General features: G+C 47.3%; 1 protein-coding gene across 1 annotated transcript in view; it reads left to right on the top strand.

Annotated features, from left to right (window-relative positions):
- GPC3 (glypican 3) overlaps positions 1-19,394 on the top strand; it is a 153,867-nt gene that overhangs the window by 64,843 nt on the left and 69,630 nt on the right. Inside the window, exon 3 of the mRNA XM_075054151.1 lies at positions 5,301-5,995. Coding sequence (XP_074910252.1) covers positions 5,301-5,995 — 695 coding nt within the window. The remainder of the gene's footprint in view (positions 1-5,300; positions 5,996-19,394) is intronic.

Genomic DNA, 19,394 nt, shown 5'->3' with positions numbered 1-19,394 from the left:
GCCCAGGGCACTTCCAAGCAGCAGCATCCCAGGAAAGGTGCGGTGAATCACAAAATGCATCATCATCTGCAGAGAGAGAAATTCAGCTCGATGCCAGTGATCCGCGTTGATCTCGAGGGAGGTTTCTGCTGCACAGAAATCAGTTTCTTGTTTGTTTTACAATTTGGGATAGTTTGTGAGGATTCGCCACTCTGCCGTGAAGTCCTGGAGGAGATGGCCCTGAAGGTTTTATGGGGTGGTAGCAACATGATGGTGACACCATGACCTTGTCTACGATTATTTGCCTGGCTGTCTCCCAAAAAATAAAACTGAGCCTTGTCTTTACTAGCTCTTGGTAGTGGAATAAAACATGTTGTAGTTTCTCCGCTGTGAAGGCATATCTTTATGTGGTCAAGATAAGGTTTAAATGTGGGGAGACAATTGCCCAGATTTTAAGAAAACAATCTTTTGCAAAGGTGCAAAAGTTGGGAGCTCAGCTCCTGGTGGGCAGTTGGAGCAGCCGTGATGGGAGCCTCCCTGCTCAGAGCGCGCTTTATGGTTGCATGGTTTGTGTGCCTGGATGTCAAGAAACAGTAAAATCAAGGTTGTAGGTGCCATTTTAACCCCTTAGTGTCCATGTGCTGAGGGACAGGTGGGTCACGCACTCCTGCACCTCCACCTTGCTTTGTTCCCTTACCAGGCGCGCCGTGGAAGGTGGCTGCTGCTGCAGCAAGTTTTGCCGTGCAGGTCCCTTGTCTTCGGTCTGCCTTTGCCGAAGAGGACTCGCGTGGTGTGCTGCGTGATGCGCGGAGGAGCGCAGCCGTCCGCGTTGGGAAGCTTGCGTTTGCAGCAAAACATGAGCGGCACAGTAACGGAGGGGCAAGCACGAAGCCCGTGGCGTGTCGTGGTGTCCGACCGCCGTGGCGGATCCCACTTTCCCCCTGCTATGTGCCAGCTCGCACCTTCTCCCCGTGGCCGCGGTGGTGTGGGGAGGTGGCTCCGCGTGGCTGCTGTGGTGCTGGTTTTTGGTGAGCTGGCGTGGGGGGGGGAGCAGAGGGAGGAGAGATCTCCCTGTTTCTGGCAGCAGCACGTTTCCAAACGCCTTCAGTTGCTTGTGAAGCTGCGCTGGCTCATCTCAGACCTGGAGGTGCTGCTGTCTCTGTAGCTGCACCGGCTCTGCAGCCGCCGTTGGATTTCGGGTCTTGCTGAAGAATGGCTCGCTGGGGTTGCTCGCACCGGCTCCTTGCGGTTCAGGCGACTGCGTCACATAATCTCTTAAATAAACTCATCAAGTCCCAGACTGGGCTGGAGCCTCCTGCAGCCTGGGGGAGCCAGCAGGTTAATCCGGAGCTCCTCCGGCCCCAGCATTGGCCCCTTTGAAGTAGCTGCAGCTCAGGAGCAAACGTGCCTTCTCAGGAAAGCTGGCGTTTTTACTAAGCAGCAGACTCTTATTATCTGAGCCGAGAACACGGTGATTTCCTTCTCCTGCCAGTAATCCCCACTCAGGGCACTGTTACGCTCTTTTACAATTTATTTTCTTTTCTCTAATTGCCAGTTTGCAGTGGCCGTGCAGCAATCCCCGGGCTGCGTTCTGGGGAGCTTTTGCACTTTGAAAGCAGCTTAGTCCTTCCCTCCTGGCCGCTGGAACTGGGCAGCAATTCCTCTCCAGGTGCTTCAGCAAGAGTTCTGCTGGAAAAATGAGTAATGGCCCATGCTTTTCAACTGGTACCTGATAACTGTGGTCTAGAGTAGAGGTTCAGCCGTGTCACGCATCCTTCGGGAGCCCTGATAAACTGCCCTTGACAGAGGTGGTCAACAGATGTACCGTACCAGTGCACCAGGTATGGTGCTTTGCCGGTGATGATGCTCTGGCTCTCATCCTGCATACGGTCCCTTTGTTTCACCTGGGCACGGTACGGTTCTTCCCATCCATCCTGGGGTACAGCACCGTGGTGCTCTGGCGTGTTAAATTGCTCCCAAGTTTTGTCCCTGTGCTGATTGAAATGACTTTGGAGTACAATTTGTGTATGCGTTCAGCTCCTTTAGATGGATGAAATGTGCTTAAGAGCTACCTAGGCAGGACTGACTTTCTGGCACGGTGGCCCACAGCAGCTCAGCAGTCATCTCCTCCAGCCAGACACGTGGATCGGGGCTTTTTAAATTTTAGTGCAAAAGTGGTGTTTTGGTATTTTTGTTTTGTTTTTCCTACTAATCACGTAAGAAAATATTTTAAAAGCAGGTAAATAACCATGTGGCACGGTCGAGTTCTGCTGTGTGTGTATAGCTATGGTGGTGGAGACTGTAAAACCTGAGCTCTGCTCTGCCCTGTGTACCTTTGCCTGCTGGAAGTTGGGTGCAAGTCTGATGCTATGCTTTACCAGTACTGTTAAGGTATTTACTCTGCTTCAGCTAGACCTGCAAACCGGCTGCCTTAAATTGCGGCTTTTGAAAATGTCCTTGAATTAAAAAAACATAGAAGAAAGAAAAGATTCAATTGTCCTCCAGCAATAGCAGTTTCAATAATGCCATGTTATGAGCAGGGCAGATTTTGCCAGCAGTAAATCCAGGCTGTAGGATTTTATGGGGGATCAGAAGCCTGTGCCGCTTCTCTAATGCGGCGTCCCCTCCGTTTCCCCCTGAGGCTCACTCGTGGGAGCACAGGGGACTGACCCGCAAAGTTTCCTCCTCTTTGAAGTGCTCAGAGTCTGGCCGTGGGTCACTTCTGCTGCTGGCAGCTGGGGCTTTAATATTCTTGCAACCAGCCCTTTGCGAGGAATATTTCAGAATAAGGAACTACTAGGGGAGTTCAGTGCAAGAGATTCTGGATGTGTAAGACTTCTTTTTTTTTTTTTTTTTTTTTTACAAAGTTTTATTATTTCTTGCATCTATTAATAGGGCAGCAGGAGGCTCCATATGCTTTTATAGTCCCTGTTGCGCTTTCTAATGGATATATGCAAAAGCTCCAAGGCGCATAAAATAGACACTCTTAGCCAGTTATTATGATAAAAATTATGTGCATGTCATGACCTTTAAAGCAGTGGGACTGTGTGTGCATGCTTTTCTGATATGCCACTGTTCTTGATTCCTTTCTGAAGCATTTCTCGCCATAGGAGGTTTGCATAGGAGCTTGGAATATTTTTCTAATCAGCGAAGAGTCTCTTGGCTCTGATGATAACTTGCAAAGCACAGAGGAGCGAGAAAAGGGAAGAGGGATGACTTTTTCTAAGGGAACTAACAGAGAAGAGGTTAAAGGCGAATGGTGAGGCACAGCATGAAAATCCTGGCACTGTCTGCAGTGCTGTCAAAAAAACACTGGTCCAAAAAGTTCTTTGTGCTCTTTGAGGCAAAAGCTATTCTGGTGCTCTTGAGGATAAAGACGGAAAAAAGTTTTGTAATCCATGTGCCCTATTTAAAGAGACTTCTTTTGTTTTAAAACTTTTAATAACAGTGCAACCAGAATTTGCTCTGCTTGCATAGCCCACACGTTTGCCCTGCTCTGTGTCAGACATGCCTGGAAAGCTTTGCAATACTCTGCGTGGGCGTGAGGAGCGAGACGCCTGCCGTCGTGGCGAGGGAGGCACGGAGAGGGGGGGGTCTGTGTCCTTGGACCGCTGCATCCCTCGCTGGGTGCTGTTAGGAAGGGTTGCTGTCGCCTGGGAATGCAGATGGTTGCTCTGGGGCAGTCCCGGTGTGGGTTTCGGGAGCTGTGGACAAGCTGCTTCAGCGGCATGCCCGAGAGGTGCGCGGGCACCAGATGGGATGGAGACGCTGTTTGTATATCAGTAATTTCTGCTTTGATCGCCGCTTACGCCGTAGCTTTCTGCATGCTGGTGCGGAGGGCAGCAAACAGCATTGGGTCCCTGTCCCACCAGGCTTTTCTGCAAAGGGGGCACCCGGGAGGAAAGAGTTGGAAGTCCTGGAGATGTGATGGTCTCAAAAGCTCTTGAGTAATGTGAGAGGTTATGCAGGGCGAGCAGCAAGGCCTGACATTGCTTGTGATAGCGTTGATAACAAACCCCCGTGGAGACACGTCAGGCCATGCTCAGCTGCGTCCCAGCTTTAACAAATGGGAAAAATAACACTTATGGTTTTAAAAATTAAACATTCCCTTTAATTATTGAACATGAATAATTTTCATGCAAATTGAGCCTGGATGTGTGTTTCCAGAGTGACACAGTTGAAAGCGGTTACATCGCGGGGTATCAGTGACCTGTGAACTGAGAGGCTGTTCATTATTTTTAGCATTTTATGAATAGTACCCTGGAGGGTGGGACACAGGCTGGTAGAGAGATTTGGCTGAAGAAAAAGACTTCAGTTTGCACCGGTGGCCTCCCCTTGTAATGCTTTAACTGGCAAACTAGGGTGTGTGTAGATACGTTGTCTTTGCATACCTGAGTGTGGATATTTTGGAAGCCTCCTGGTGAGGAGGGCTGTAATTAAGGGAATAACCGGGCAGTGACTGTGCTGCTGGAGGCTCTCCTGCTTGCCGAACGGAGGAGGTGTGGGCAGAAAGTCCTCAAGTCTTTGAAGGTGGAGAGGGGAGAACGCAGCCTGGCTTTTCCTACCAAATTGACGGTCTTCGTGTAAAACTGGAGCTTTGCGGGGCAGTTTGGCACAACCTGATGTGTGCGAGAGTGGTCCTGGCTGGGCACCCGCGGATGGACGCTGCGTTGCCAGCTCTCAGCATCGCTTTGGACCACGGAGCAGCTCATGCCCGGGGCAGATGAAATGTTGGATCTGGAGCTGAAGTGAGCCTGACGCATTCGGGAAAGCTATAGCGCTGCAGAGGCTTTTCAAATGGCTTTGAGGATGCTTAGTGCAGGGTGGGTGCTGGGGGTCGAGTCCGAATATCCTCTGTGATTAAGCTCCTATAAATATTTTCCTTTTCATAATGGAATGTCAGCATTTACTGTTTCCTGATTTTAAACACTGTACAGTTTGTCAGACTTTTATCTCTGTCTTAAATTAAGTCTCAAGATAGAATTCCTGTTAATTTCAAATCAATATGAAAGGGGGAGAGAAAGAAATTGCAGTCTAGCCCTTTTCTTGAATCAATATTTTCTTTAAAAGCTGAAATGTTAACTAGATCATAGTTTTTTGCCATTTTGAAATGTAGCTTGTGTTTTAAAGAATGTATGCATTTCCCCTGAAAATCGCTGATGCTGGTAAGTTTTGCAGCAGGCACAGCTGCCAGCAGGCATTTGACCCGAAGCGGGCAGGATGGGACCAGCCTTTGCAGCAGTAATGCGGTATAACGTTATCCTCCCTGTTTCTGAGCTCATTGTCTCTTAATAACATTTTTTTTTTGTTCTGTTTTGCAGAAGCCTTTGAAATTGTAGTACGGCATGCAAGAAACTTCACCAACAGCATGTTTAGGACCCACTACCAGAGCATGGGGCCCAGAGCTCTTCAGTTTGTTGGAGAACTTTTTACTGATGTCTCGCTGTACATATTGGGCTCTGACATCAGCGTTAATGACATGATAAATGAATTTTTTGACAGTTTATTCCCTTTGGTTTACTCTCACTTGATTAATCCCGGCTTCCCCGATCCTTCCGTGGAAATGACTGAATGCCTGCGGGCGGCCAGGAGAGACCTCAAGGTCTTTGGCAACTACCCGAAGATGATGATGACGCAGGTGTCCAAGTCGCTGCAGGCCACGCGAGTCTTTCTGCAGGCGCTCAACCTGGGGATCGAGGTGATAAACACTACTGACCACTTAAAATTCAGCAAGGACTGTGGACGAGCGCTGCTAAAGATGTGGTACTGCTCGCACTGCCAGGGGCTCCTCCTGGCCAAGCCCTGTGCCGGCTACTGCAGCGTGGTGATGCACGGATGCTTGGCGGGCGTCGTAGAGATCGATAACCACTGGCGAGAGTACATCGGGTCTCTGGAGGGGCTGACCAAAGGCATGCACGGCATCTACGACATGGAGCACGTCCTCCTGAACCTCTTCTCCTTGGTGCGGGATGCGATCGTCTACGTGCAGAAGAACGAAGGAAAGCTCTCGACAACCGTGAGTAGTTTTCTGCAGTTCCCCTAGCTTGCTGCCACGGCAGAGCTCAGTTGTGTACCACGAGCTCTTCGTGTTGAAACCAACCTGCCCCTTTCCTCCAAGCAAGAAACCCCAAATGCTTCAATTACCAGCTCCTATCTCCTTCCCCCCTCCCAACCCAATTCTCTGAATTTTTTTAAAAACTTTTGGTAGCATTTGAAACTGGTGTTTGTGGGGCCTGGGTTTCAGTTAAGGGCTTTGCCTCTTTTCAGGTTGGTCAGAGCAGAAGGGTCTGGAGTAATCCTGGCATCAGCCTTGTACCTGGGCTGTGAGATCAGGAGCTGAGATGTCCCAGCATCTTCAGTACTCCCTGGGCGTTGCACTTGCCTTGGGTAGCTCTGAAAGGCTGGTGCTGCTCTCCAGGTGTCCCCTGCCTCCTTTAACGGCGCTAAAATGGACCTCCAGAGAGATGCCAAGTGGAGGCACGTACTATGGCATCCCCTGCTTCCTGATTTACTAAAGGAGATCTGGCTTTCCCTCTTTTGGTAACTCATTCCAGTTTGGGGCTGCATTTAATCGCAGGGATGAGGTTATTTCTTTTTTATTAGGAGTGACCTGACTCTTTAAAAACAAGTTGTGTGAATTTCTGAGCCTCACGAAAAACGGAGGCTTTCTTGTTCAGCAAATCCTGCTGCTCTGAACGCCAAGGACAAATGGACTGCGGTAATACAACGCTTGTTTTGCAGAGGAGGTTTTTCTTGAGGTGCAATTGAGCTGCTCCGTGCAGGTAGGGTAGAGTTGGGGATGGGGGCAAAGGTGCGAGAATGTTGTTGTAGTTTGCTTAAAGCCAACGATGATTAAAATCTGCCACCGTTTCCCTGTTAGCTGCTTGTTCCTGTCGTTCTTGACTCCTGTTTACAAAAGAGCTGTGTTTATGTAGGTCACTGTAGTACTTGCACCGTAAGTAACTCTTATCTTTTTGGGGACCGTGGAAATGTATCAGCTTATGGATTTTGAGCTATGTGGCATTCAGCCAGCAGCACTCTTCTGTGCCGTTTTATGTGCCATCTTTCTTAGTGATTGCCTGAGACATGCCACCGCACATATGCAGGCTGTGAAATAACGTGGTGGCACTCAGGCGGTTTCACACCCTTTGGGTAGTTTGGCACACATGGTGCAAGCTCTTCTCATTGCTTAGAAGGGATTTAGGGACCAAACCTCCAGTAAGTTGGATTACTCTTGTGTTGCAGTGTCCAGGAGGAGGCTGTGGCTGAGGGCTGGGTTTTGCTGTTGGTCACCAGGGCAGATGGGTGCAGGCAGGGCTCGTGGGCAGCACGTTAGGCTCCAGGGTACAGTACAGGACACTGGCTTTCAGCCTGCATGCTTCAGCCCCTTTCTGCAGAAAATCCCTGTTTTACAGCAGCCTGCCAAGCATTTCTTGTGTCCCCAGGACCACAGACAGGGAGATTCCAGCTGGCAGGGTCTGGGGGCAGCAGCTCTGCTGGGATCGACTTCTGCTGCTGTGGAGCCAGGGCAGGTTCCTCTCCCACCGATCAGAACCTGTCCACCCTCTCTGGAACAGCAAAGGAGCAGAGATGTAACTGTAGGTTTAGCTTGAGGTCAGGTGAGATGGAGAATTTATGTTCCAGGTGATAATGATGTACACCAGAGAGAAAACCCAGCTCAACTCTAAGCCCACTTGGCATTTCCAAGGCAGCAAGAAACAAAACTTACTTCCACATGTAGTGTGAGCCTATTTGATCTTGCAAGATCAGCTGGCATACTCAGCTGTGAGCAAAAGCATCCAACATGTTTTGCACCAGCAAACCTACCATGCGTGTAGGTGCTAAGGCAGAACAGAAACATTGCCCTTACAGGCTGTATGCCAGATTTTGCAAGCACACGCAACATGTGCATTGCTGTATGATCCTGAAAGGATAAGTGTTTCTCCTCCCATATTCTTCTTTTATTGGCACAACAATAAAAATGCACTTTTTCTTGAAGACGTCCATGTATACAGTGAAGGAACATGACTGTCAGTTATATTATCGAATCTTGAGACCTTGATCTGTCTACAGAGAATGTGTTTGTGGGAGGACGAGTAGATCGAATGCCACTAAAGTCAACACAAGCCATGGCAGTAGAGCCATAATCTGCCCATTCTCTGCCAAACCAGAACATAAACTGACTTCCTTTAAAATAAAAAACCATTGAGCATTGCAAAACCATTCAGTGCTTTTGTATTTCATAGAGCTGTTTGAATTCATTAGTGCCATATATAGTTAGGTACTTATTTAAACATAATTCCTCTTGATTGTTTAATACTTGAGTGATTCTTTTATTTGCTCTAGAGACATTTTTGAGTTATAGGAGTGCAGAGGAAAAAAATCCAGGCCAAGCCAGCCAATTGTCTTGCAATTGTCACTATAAAGAGAATGGCCACTGGGTTTTTAAAGTTTATTTTTAAAACACCAATGTTGCTCAGCTAAGGCTCTTACGTCAAACCTGAGCCCAGAGCAACTTTTTTTACGAATGAAGGTATGAGCTGTTCAGTAGAGGAGTAAGGCAGTAATGGGAAGTGCTGACAGTCTTAACTACAGCATTGCAGATGGCCTGACTCTGATAGCCAGTCTGCATCTGGGGTAAATATTTCTGCCTGTAAGGGATAGAATACAATTTTTAAAATTTTTTTTTTAGCTGTGCTGGAATGAAAGTTTCTCTGTTAAACTTATCAGCACATATTGGATTTCAAAGAATATACCCAGAAGCAAACAGCTGTATTTACTGTTATCCTGTAAATATGATTGGTTTTAGACACCATTGTCATATCAAAGTATAAAATGCCACAGGAGTTGTCTTTGAGAATGTGGGGCTTTGCTCTCGTGCTGGCTTCTCGTATTGACCTCTTTTATTACTGACCTTGGCCACCACTGCTTCTGTAGGCAAAGTTCAATTCACCTGTATGTTATTAAGGATAATGACAGGTTATTTAATTGTTATTAAAATCCCCTGGAATTATGGAAAACTTATCTTCCATGCCCGTAGCGATTATGGCCGGAATAACAGCACCACTGCCCTTGTCTGTCCTTTGGGCTTCTTTGTTTTTCCACGGCATTGGCGGCACTTCTGCGGCAGTAGTTTTTCCTCCTGGTATTCCAGGTCCTCGGGTGCATTACCTGACCGAGCATCCTTCCTCCATGCGGCTGCTCCTCTGTCCCCCTCGCCACCCACCCCTAGGCTGGGTGCAGGCATTTGCACGGGGACCTGGACCCCTTTTATAGCTTCCAGCAGACCTGGCTACAAGGGGCATGTGAACTTGAGCTCCAGAGGTGTTGCAGAGCCTCCAGGTAGGTTTCTGAGGAGCTCGGCAGTCCCCAAGATGAGGAGTCATACTACTGTTAATCTGCTTTTGGAAACTGTGCGCCTCCAGGCATGCATTTAAATGTAAGCCTATGTGCTGGTGGTGTTCCTGGTATGTAAACAGCAATGCAGAAGAGTGAATTCAGTAATACGGCAGTAGGCAGTTCCCATCCCAAGCCTTGCTTTAATAGCTAATTTGTCAGCAGTGGTGTGTTAGGGCTTTATTATTTCTACAATTTGTCTGTTTGAAAACTTCCCCACTAAAATATGCTATTAAAATACTTTATCAAGGAGGCTGAGTTTCTGGCAGATCGGGAAAAAAATTTTCTGTCTAGGGCTATATCTATATCAATTTTCCTATCTGCTACTTTTTCCCTGGTTGAAAATGTGCCTAGTACATCCACCTCTTGTAGATATTTTAATCATGAATGTAGGGAAGAGTGATTTTAGTCAGTCTGTTTGTGCTTTCTACCACAAACAAAGACAATCTGAGAGATGCAGTACGAATAAACTTCATAAAATATTCAACCCCAGCACCTCTTGAAGTTAATACTTTCTCTGCTGTTGTAAGTACAAGAGAGATGACGGGTCTGGGTGTCTTACATAGCTAATAGTTGATCTCCCATGGGGTTCCCTACCTTAAGCCAGCACTGTAAATTTAGTTTGAAAGGGTGCAGAGTTGAGGTGTGAAGGCTGTTGATTTGACACATATTAATTTATCTACATAAATATTTTTTTCTTAATGCTTCTCCCCCTTGCGCCGTAACTCATCAGGGTTTTGAACCCATCCCAACAGAGTCGGAAACAACAGGCAACTCGTAGTATAGTGAGACACAAACCAAAAAAGGTGGGTAGCTTGGGGTGAGGCTGTAGCCATGTCTTGCATGTGAGGAGGAGGATGCACTGCAGGTGTGAGTTGTCAGAGAAAGGGAGGTGGATTTTGGCTGCGTTAGCTGCTTTGTCCTGCACGCCCAGCAGGGCACGTGTCCCCTCTCAGCCCTTCGGATGGCGTGGCAGGACTTCTCCTGCCCTTTAGCTGTTGTGTGGTGCCTCTCTGTCTGGATATGGAGCTGCAGTCACCGTTCCCCGCCTCGTGCAATGGGACTTTCTGCTTGGCAGGACCCATACGTGTTAGTGTAATCAGGGTCGGGCACAGAAGATACTCTGGAGCTGATGTGTCTGTACCATGACCAAGTCTGGGAATGAGAACGGGTTGCAAAGGAATGCAAGATTAGTCTTACAAGTCTCATAGAAAAAGCACATTATAAAACCACCAGCAACCCACCACGAAAAAAACATATCAAGAAACTTGGCAGGCAGATGTGCCCCAGCCTGGACATCTGCATCTCTAGGGAGAAATGCAAAAATGTGGGCTGATAGAGCTGCCAGCCCCTGCTGCTCCCCTTGCAGTCGGTGGAACCGTGCAGCTCCACCTGCAGAGTATTGCCTAGAAAGGAAAGACCAGGGAGCTCAGTAAAGCATTTTTCTTCACATCAGAACTGATGGTTGAGTTTCTAGAAAATCCTGTTAAACTGCAAAATGAAGGTAGCCAGACCTTTGTTCAACTGATCGCACCCGTCTGTGCTGAGGAGGGGAGCAGGTTAGAGGAAGGGTACCCACGCCGTACGGGAACAGGGTGCAGTTCTCAATGCGCTTGCGCTGTGAGCGCATCCCTGCTGTTTTACTTCCCTGCAAACACCTTTAAAAGACTGCTCGGGTTTGGGTTAACTAGGTTATATAGCTGTGCTGCAGAGCTGCTGAGGGGGCGAAGCCACAGTGCGGGCTGGGTTTGGTTTTATCCCAAAGCCGGAGGGCTCATCCCAGCCAGCGCAGGCAGAGTGCCGGCTGTGAACCCAGCTCTGACGCTGGCCGTGGGAGCCCCAAGGAGGAGCAGAGTTGGGCAAACTGGAGCCTCATTTGCCCTTGATTTTTGGGGGAATCCTGGTAGGGAGACCATGAGCCTGCTGAAAAGATAACCAGCTACTTTAATTGCTTGTAGCACCACAGAGAGAAACGTTGCTCTGTTGCAAATTGGTGTAGAAATTCACAGCACCAGCAGATGCACAGGGATGAAAATCAAGAATATGTAAGTAAAGGGACTTTTGACACTCAGGGGTGAAAATACCTGTCACTGTACATGGTGATTCAGTGCATTTGTCAGCACGGCAATGCCGGTGCTGTTTTCCCTGGATGCTGCCCGTGAGCTGCTTTTGCAGCCAGCTCACCTGGTGACTTGCTGGAAGCTGCTTTACTCAGTGGGTTGCAGCGGCAGGGAGCTCCGGTGAGTTTTCCTTTCTGCTAATGGATTTCTTTCTGTGCTAGAGCTGGCAAGAGACTTGTGAGGAAAGCTTTGAAATTACAGCAGTGTTCGAGAAGTCACTCCCTTTGAGACGCCGAGATCGGTTTCTTTGTACTTTTAATGCGGGTTGCTTTCTGCTGGCATTGCTCCTGGGATAGTCGGCTGGATGTACAGCCTCTGTATTTTCAGTTTCTTTATCGGCAAAGTTTAATCCTCAGGCTGTTCTCTAATGCTTGCTGGTAACTAGCTCCATTTTTCACTTAAAGCTGGAAATATGGGTGAGGTTTTGGTTTTCAGTAAGCTCAGACCCACTCGTAGCTATCCCAAGGTGTGTTTATCACGTACTTTTGTTAACCATTTTGTGATAGGCAGTGTAACATGCCTGATAAGGCATGTGAAAGCAAGCATCTGTTCCCGCTGCAGGATGAAAATAAACCTGATCACCAAGGACAGTATCAGCAAGGTTCCTGTTCCTGTGGAAATACCTTGGGAGTATTACAATTCGTTGTCTGAAGAGGTTTCAGATATTAAAGATTTTCTGATAGTTAGGGAAGCATATGGCAAGGCGCTGAACTGTAAGGGGTTGATTTTGATCTAGAAATCCCCATGTTGTTGGTGGCTTGGCTGGTGCTGAAAGAATAAGGGCAAAAATTATTCATGCCTGCAGTTTTGCAGCCCAGTATCAACAATTTTGATCCAGCGACTTTGGCACGCTGCTGCTGTTTTTAAATCTTTGGTTTAATGTTCAAATACACAGTAGCGAATTAAGGGTCTGCATCTCATTTTTGGAAGGGACTTTGGGATGGGTGCTCTTGACCATCACTTGCCTCTCTAAGGGAGTGAGGCTCAGAGGTTAGTCTCAGCCTAGTGAAAGTTTTACCTCTTGTCTGGCCTGGGGAGGGAGGCCATTGGTGTCACACTTAATTAATTCACCGCTAACAAGAGCTTTGCCTCTAGAGGACAGAGGTAGCATCCTTTCATGGTCTTTGGTCAGCTTTGCCCTTTTTCTGCTGGGGTCCAGCATGGGCATAGTGGCATGCTGGTCTCCCCTCCTGCTTGCCCCAATGGCATGGTGAGGCTTTGGGTCAATTTGTCAAAGAATTGGGTCTGGATGAAGTGGGGCGAGTGCGTGGGGCTGCACAGAGCTGCTAGGTGGAAGCAGTGGATGTGGCCAGCAATGCTCAAGCCTGCCAGTGCAAAGCCAGAGGAGATGGCATTAAATATCAACATGGGTTTAATTTAAAATAGCGTTTGATTTTGCATCTATTTGTAAACTTTTATATTGTCATGTCCTTTTTTGCTCTCCCTCTGTCCTTTCAACTGGACATGTTCTAGCCTCTGGCATGTTGTACCATTTCAATGGAATTTGCAGTGATGCTTTTTTTTTCATTATAAGTAGAAGGTAGCTGCTAATGGTGCTCCTGCCTCCCTGCACGCACACACGGCAGCACGGGGAGCATTTTTTGACAGCGCGTTTGATGCCCAACCCGTCTTTGCAGTGCAGCTCACATGAATTTTTTCATTGACTTCAGTCAGCGGCAGATCACTCGGCTGGTGGCAACTTCATCCCCACTACTCTGTGGCTTAAAAAGAGCTTTTTCAGGCTGCTGCATTTTAGGGGCGGGAGTATCATACGGCTCCCACTGAGCCTGGCTTGATTTCACTTCAAATCATATGCCGGCTGCAGCGTGAGCGAGATGCACGCAGGTTGCACGTGGCGGGATGTCTTGCATCTTTTCTGAGCTGAAGTCAGAACAAGCCTAAAGATCTTGTGCAGATTAACGACTGGTTCTGTGTTCCTGTTTGCACTTGGCCTGTTCCTTGTTTTAGTGGAGGAGCTCATTTGTTGTGTTGTGCAGCTGGCCCCCAAACGTTTAAAAAGATATTTGGTTCTGAGATGCCCTGACATTAGTACAAAGAGCTGACAGAGGTAGTGGTGCAGCATACAGCCTTAACAGCTAGAAATGAGGGTACACAGCTTTGCAATATTATGCAGCTTTCTTCACTGCACAGAGCGTCGTCTTTTTGTCTCATCTTTCTTCTTTTTCCTGGCGTCCACCACAGCTGTATTTGGCAGCTGGACGTGGGATACTTTGGGATGTAGGAGAGGAGAGAGCTGGTGATCGTGTCATCCAAAGCAGACTGTGTGCGTTGCAGGAGGGGATGTATGGGGGTGTCCGTTCCTCGGGCACTGCGCTTTAGGCTTTGAAATTTCAAACTGTCTCGTTGTGTAGTAGATTGTCATGGTCAAGGACATAATCTGAGGTCTTGAAGTAGATTGGATTTAAGTGGAAAAAAACCTGAATTTCAGGCTGAACCAAAGATCACAGTGTCAGAAAGTTCCCTCTGGGTGTCTTGAGGCTTCTGCAGCTTCAGGAGCGATGGGACCTGGAGGTGGTGCTGGCCGGGGAGGAGCTGCCCCTCCAAACTGGGAGGGCTGGGGCACAGCCCAGTCACTGGGAGCTGAGCTTTACAGCTGAACCTCTTTCAGAATTACACCAGCCTTACGCTCAGGGTCCTTGCTGAGATCCAGATTTAGTTTACCTGGAGGATGCTACAAGCTGGTGCATGGCAGAAACGGGAGGCTTTTACGTCTGGGCTGACTCGCCTGGCTTCTGAGGAGCCCGCAGAGAAGTTACGTCCACAGCATGAACTGCCTTTCCTCTCGTTTAGCTCGGGCCAGACTGTCCCTCCTGACAAGCCATTGCCCTCTGTGCTTACTGGGGAACTGGGGAGCTGCCTCTGGGATTCTCTCTCAAAACTGGCCGCACGTCTTTGTTTCATCAGAAAGAGAAAACCCCCGAGTATCAGCCCCACGGACATGGCTCCCTCGCTTGCTGTCCAGATTGCTGCAGCGTCCGGCGACCTCTGTTGACATAGATGCCTTATTAGCAAAATATATTCTGGCCCATTTCCTTTCCTGAAGATTTTTATCCTTGCTAAGACCCGCAGCTTTGCAACGCCAGACTCGTGCTCACCAATATCCATCTCCTTATGCTTTTTACGCTTAAACCCTCTTTTGGCCTCATTATCCGTGACTGGAGTTTCCACTAAGACCTCCATCTGGGGTCATTCGCCGGGCATCCTTCATCTTAACCGTGCTGAGTTTACTTCCAGTGACAGTAACCCCTGTGAGTGTTGCTGCCTTAAAACTAGAACTAACTCGCCCATTAGCAATGCTGATGAATGAGCCAAGAACAAGCCAGAAACTTAAAAGCGACCCTCTGCAAAGCAGGAATAGTGCCCAGAGCTGCCCGGGCAGAGCAGAGGCATTTTGTTTTGCGCTGGAGGGGACGAGGGGCTGGGTTGCAGTGAGTGTTTTGCTTTATTTTGAATTCTCTGCCTGTGTGTGGTGCTGTGAATTATATCATTTTTACATCTTACTGTAAAGTGGCTTTGAGGTACCAGGCATGAAAGATGCCATCTACAAATACATTTAGCTGGAAAAAAAAATTACAACAAACAATTGAGGCAGATTTTTCAGCCGTCCGCTGCAGCAATGCACCCCTCGTTGCTGGCAGAGCTCTCGCGCAGTCCTCTTGGCCTCTCGGGTTACTGCAAAATGAACCGGTGGCCTTTTCCATCCCTACCTGTTGTGTTCCCCCACTAATAAACCCCCAAGGGCACAGAGCCTGCTCTCGGAGGGTGAGGTTTGCTGCTAACTGCATTATTCTTCCAAAGACTCATTTGAGTGAGAACAGGCTGGCTGTAGAAAGCTGTGCCGATAGCCTACAGCTACTTTGGCGGAGTTATTTCTGTTTAAAAAGGCAAAAAAAAAAAAAAAAGAAAAAGAAAAAGCAAGCCAGCAGTTGGGAAATTCAGCAATTCTTTATGCAGGTGTACCTTTCTAACCTAATCACTTTTCACACCTAATTCTCTTCTGTGCCATCAGCGGTGGTAGAGATGATGCCCTTAGCCACTGACCTGGAGAGGGCGAGTGAGCCTGGTGGTTAGTGAGGATAATTTGGGGGTGACTGATGTGCTCAGAGTTATGTCTTTCTAAAGCTTATTAACTCTTGGATTGCACGTATTGATCTGTATCACTGTACAAATAAACTTCATGGTGCTGCTTTCCAGAGCACCACAAAGCAGCTATTTCAGTAGATACCTCAGCTGCCTGTGCTGGTATTTAAGTCATCCATCCTCTGTCTCCTCCCCGAGGCACAACCCAAAAAACAGGGAGCGGAGAGTGCTCGAGGACAGCGGGAACCGCATGAGGTGATGCTGGGGTGGCTCTGAACAGCAAAATGGCACCAGTAGCCCAGAGCAGATGGGCCCAAAAGAGTTTGCACAGCATACGCTGAAAAATGTCCAGGACATTTCTAAGCCTTGCTTCATGTAGTTCCCATTGCTGGTTAGGAGCCAGAAAGCACTTCAGTAACACTTTCTACCTGAAGATTTTGGTGCAAGATTTTTATCTTTTCAGTGAGTTGTGGGAATGCCCAGCTTACAACTTGCAAGGTGAGTATAAAGTAAAGAAGATGCACAAAAAAGCATTAAAAGTATTTAGTCCTTTTTTTTTTTTTTTTTTTTTCCCCAATCTAATGCTTCCCCTCCCTCGTTTTGGAATTGTTGCATATCAGTTTATTGGAATCTGCTTCTCATAATCAAATTCTAGTCCTCAGTTTGGCGATATTAATAAAGGTGTTGTGATAAAGTTGAATTAATTTCATTTCTGTCTGCAAACAGCCTATTGTTGAATGAGTCATTTTAATATATTAATCAGACATGTATAGCATTGTAACGAGGTTAAAAGCGCACACCAATTTCCATTATAAAGATATTCTCAATCAAGCAGAAGCTAATCTAATGCTGTAAGTCATTCTGTAATTCAATTGTACTAACCGCAGTACATGTAAAAACAAGATGTGTTACAACAAAGTCTCAGAAAAGCCCTGCAGATATTTATGTCTTTATAGAAAAGAATGATTTACATTGTCAATAAGCCTGATTTGTCTTTGGGAGAAATAGAATTCCTTTATCATGAGCAAAAATCTAATGGGAGTCTTTTTACCTCATCTGCCATGTTTTGGGTAAATTATCTTGGTGCTGACCTTTAATTGGATTAGGCTAGGACTGTCAGGGAAAAAAAGTTCCTGCGGATCTGGTAGCTTCAAAACTAAGAAAAATCAACAGATGAAGGAAAAAAACTAATGAAAAAAGAACACAGGGCCTTCCCGAGCCCTCTGTTGGCCTTGAACGGATTAATTTTACCAGCAGCTAATCTCTGCTGTGCGGAGATATTTCTACCACTTTCCGTTAATAACAATTATTACGCTTATATTTTAGCTTTGCTTGGGGAGATCCACGGCATTGCCACGGGGAGAGCCTTGTGCACCCCTCGCTAGAGGCTGATGTGCTGTGGGGTTGCTCCAGGCTTAGCTGGAAAACAAATGGTTGTAATTATTCTGCTGAAGATATTCAGCAGCTTAAAAACCGTTCAAATGGTTTGGTGAGCTTTGGTGCCTACAGCCTTGTTGTTTTAGCAGAAACTGGTCTTTGGAAAGAGAAAGGTGGATGGAGGGAGCAAAAGGTGGCTGCTGGGCAGGGGGGTTGTTCCTGTGGGGAGGTTAAAATAATTAGGGTTATGGTCCTGTGTAAGGGATGGGTGAGTGGGGAGGAATGATGGGTACCAAACCCTTCGGGGTTGGAAAGGTTTTCCATTCGGCACAGGAAGGGAGGCGAGCATTTTATAGTGAAAAATACTATTAGTGGCATAAAAACCTTTGGGATGGTTTCAGTGCAAACATTTATTGAAGTATAAATCTGAAAAGCTGTGTATACCTGTAAGCGCAGTCTGCACAGGTTGCAAAACAGCCATTGCTTTTTACCTGCTTGGTTTGATATCGCCAGTTAAAGCAGAGTTAGTGGTAAGCCTTGTGTGCTTTATTTTATATAAATATTACACTTGCTATTGGATTGCTGATAGAGAGAGAGAACTAATTAAGGAGATGGGATATCATCAGTAAATTTTTCCTCCCTGAGATTTTATGAGCAGTAATTTGAACAGAGCCATATTAAAGTCATTGAGGAACAAGTTAATGCTGCATTTCTAAGAATATTGCCCTTCTACTCAAAGATTATATTCAAGAATAAACAGTGTACAGTAGCTAATTGCTAGCTGACACATTATAATGGCTTTATACTTCCAAAATTGAATCGGTCTGGTTTAAAAAAAAAGAAAAGGCAAAAGTCATGCAGTAACTTTTTAATTATTTAACGATGTATTTCTCAAAGAATAATTGAATCTCTACTCATGGCTGCTGGGGGGAAGTTGGACTCGTAGGTATTGACCACATTTGCAACCCAGCTGACACGGCTGCTGTTAAATAACCTATTATAGGCACTGTCTCTGGCTTGCTGGCTTACGGTCCAGACTGATGGCAGGTATCTGTTTTTCCTCTCTAAATTAAGCTGCTAGGAATTTATTTCTCTCGGATTGTTCCTTTCTGTAGCGCCGTAGGCACAAACACGGTGCGATATTAAAACCCACAGAAATCTGCGAAGGAAACCAATTAACCTGGGGAAGGAAAATAACAAGCGCACGGCGCTTGCCTGGAGCCGTCGCACTGCCCGCCTTTGCCCCGTGCTGTTTCTCATCGCCCCAGCCTCGGCGGTGGGGGCACCTCGGTGGGCAGCAGGGCTGCCCCGGGCTCCGCTTCCCCCCGCTGCTGGTGGGTCGGGGCAGTCCCAGCATTTTCCCCCGCCGACTCCTCCGAGAGAGCCGGACCTCGCAGCCTGTGCTGAACTTGGTGCTCTCAAAGGGGTTATTGTTCAGTTACTGGCGCTCTGCAACAGGTAGAGGGGCAGAAAGTAATTTCTTTTTTTTTTTTTTCTTTTAAACCTCTTGGTAGAACCTGGTAATCCCTCAAGCCAATTCCTTGCTTTGCTTCTCAGTCTGTTGGGATGGAGTAGATTTAATTGCCCGCAACGGGAGGGTTTTTTAGGGGCCTGCAGTAGCAATTGTGCGAGCGTTATAGTATGCACAAAGCAGAGCTGTATGATTGCAATGTATTTAGCATCCTTAGCAGAAACGGGCCTCGCTACCTTGAGTCCGAATTTTCTGGCAAGTTCGATGATTCAGTGCTAATGTTGAAATCAGCTGGTTGAGTTTGGAGCATCTTCAGCCTCCCTGGGGAGTCAGAGTCCCGAAGGCGCAGCAGCAGCCTGGGATCAGGAGCAGCCATGCCCCCAGCCTCTGCCGTGCCCCCACGTTAGCCACGCAGCGTGTCGGGGGGCTCGGGGCTTCACCAGGAGCTGGGCTCCAGGTGCTGTCGCGTTTTGCTCCTGAGCCTAGCTTTGGTCAGTCTAGCACAGAGAAAATCCTGCTTTTCTCTGGATTTTGCTCCACTTCTTCCCTTTTGCTCTGTTATCACCTTTTAGGCAAGGCTGGCTTTTCTTTCCAAGAATAAAGCCTTAGTTTGGTTGTCTAAGAAACATCATATTGCGGAGATCTAACTTAAAACCATAATGGGTGCATTAGTATGCTACGGGACCCTGTTCCAGGAAATGTCTCTGCTTGGGAAAACTGTGTAAGCGTGTACTGAAAATTAAGCAAATGCTTTTTCCTTGACTCTCCTAGTCGGTTGGCTGGGTTGGGTCAGAGCCCTGTCTGGGGCACCAGCCGCCTGCCCTGCGGTTTGCTGCCGAGGTCCGACCATCAGAACTGAAATACCAAATTTTGTGTTAAATATGGAATTAACAAAACACTGGAGGGAAACACTGACTTGAAAAGTTGTGCTTTAATTATATGTCATGGAT

Source organism: Buteo buteo, chromosome 22 (genome assembly GCF_964188355.1).
Source record: "Buteo buteo chromosome 22, bButBut1.hap1.1, whole genome shotgun sequence".
NCBI lineage: Eukaryota > Metazoa > Chordata > Aves > Accipitriformes > Accipitridae > Buteo > Buteo buteo.
Note: the sequence above shows the minus strand (reverse complement) of the source record. Positions and strands in the feature narration are given on the sequence as shown.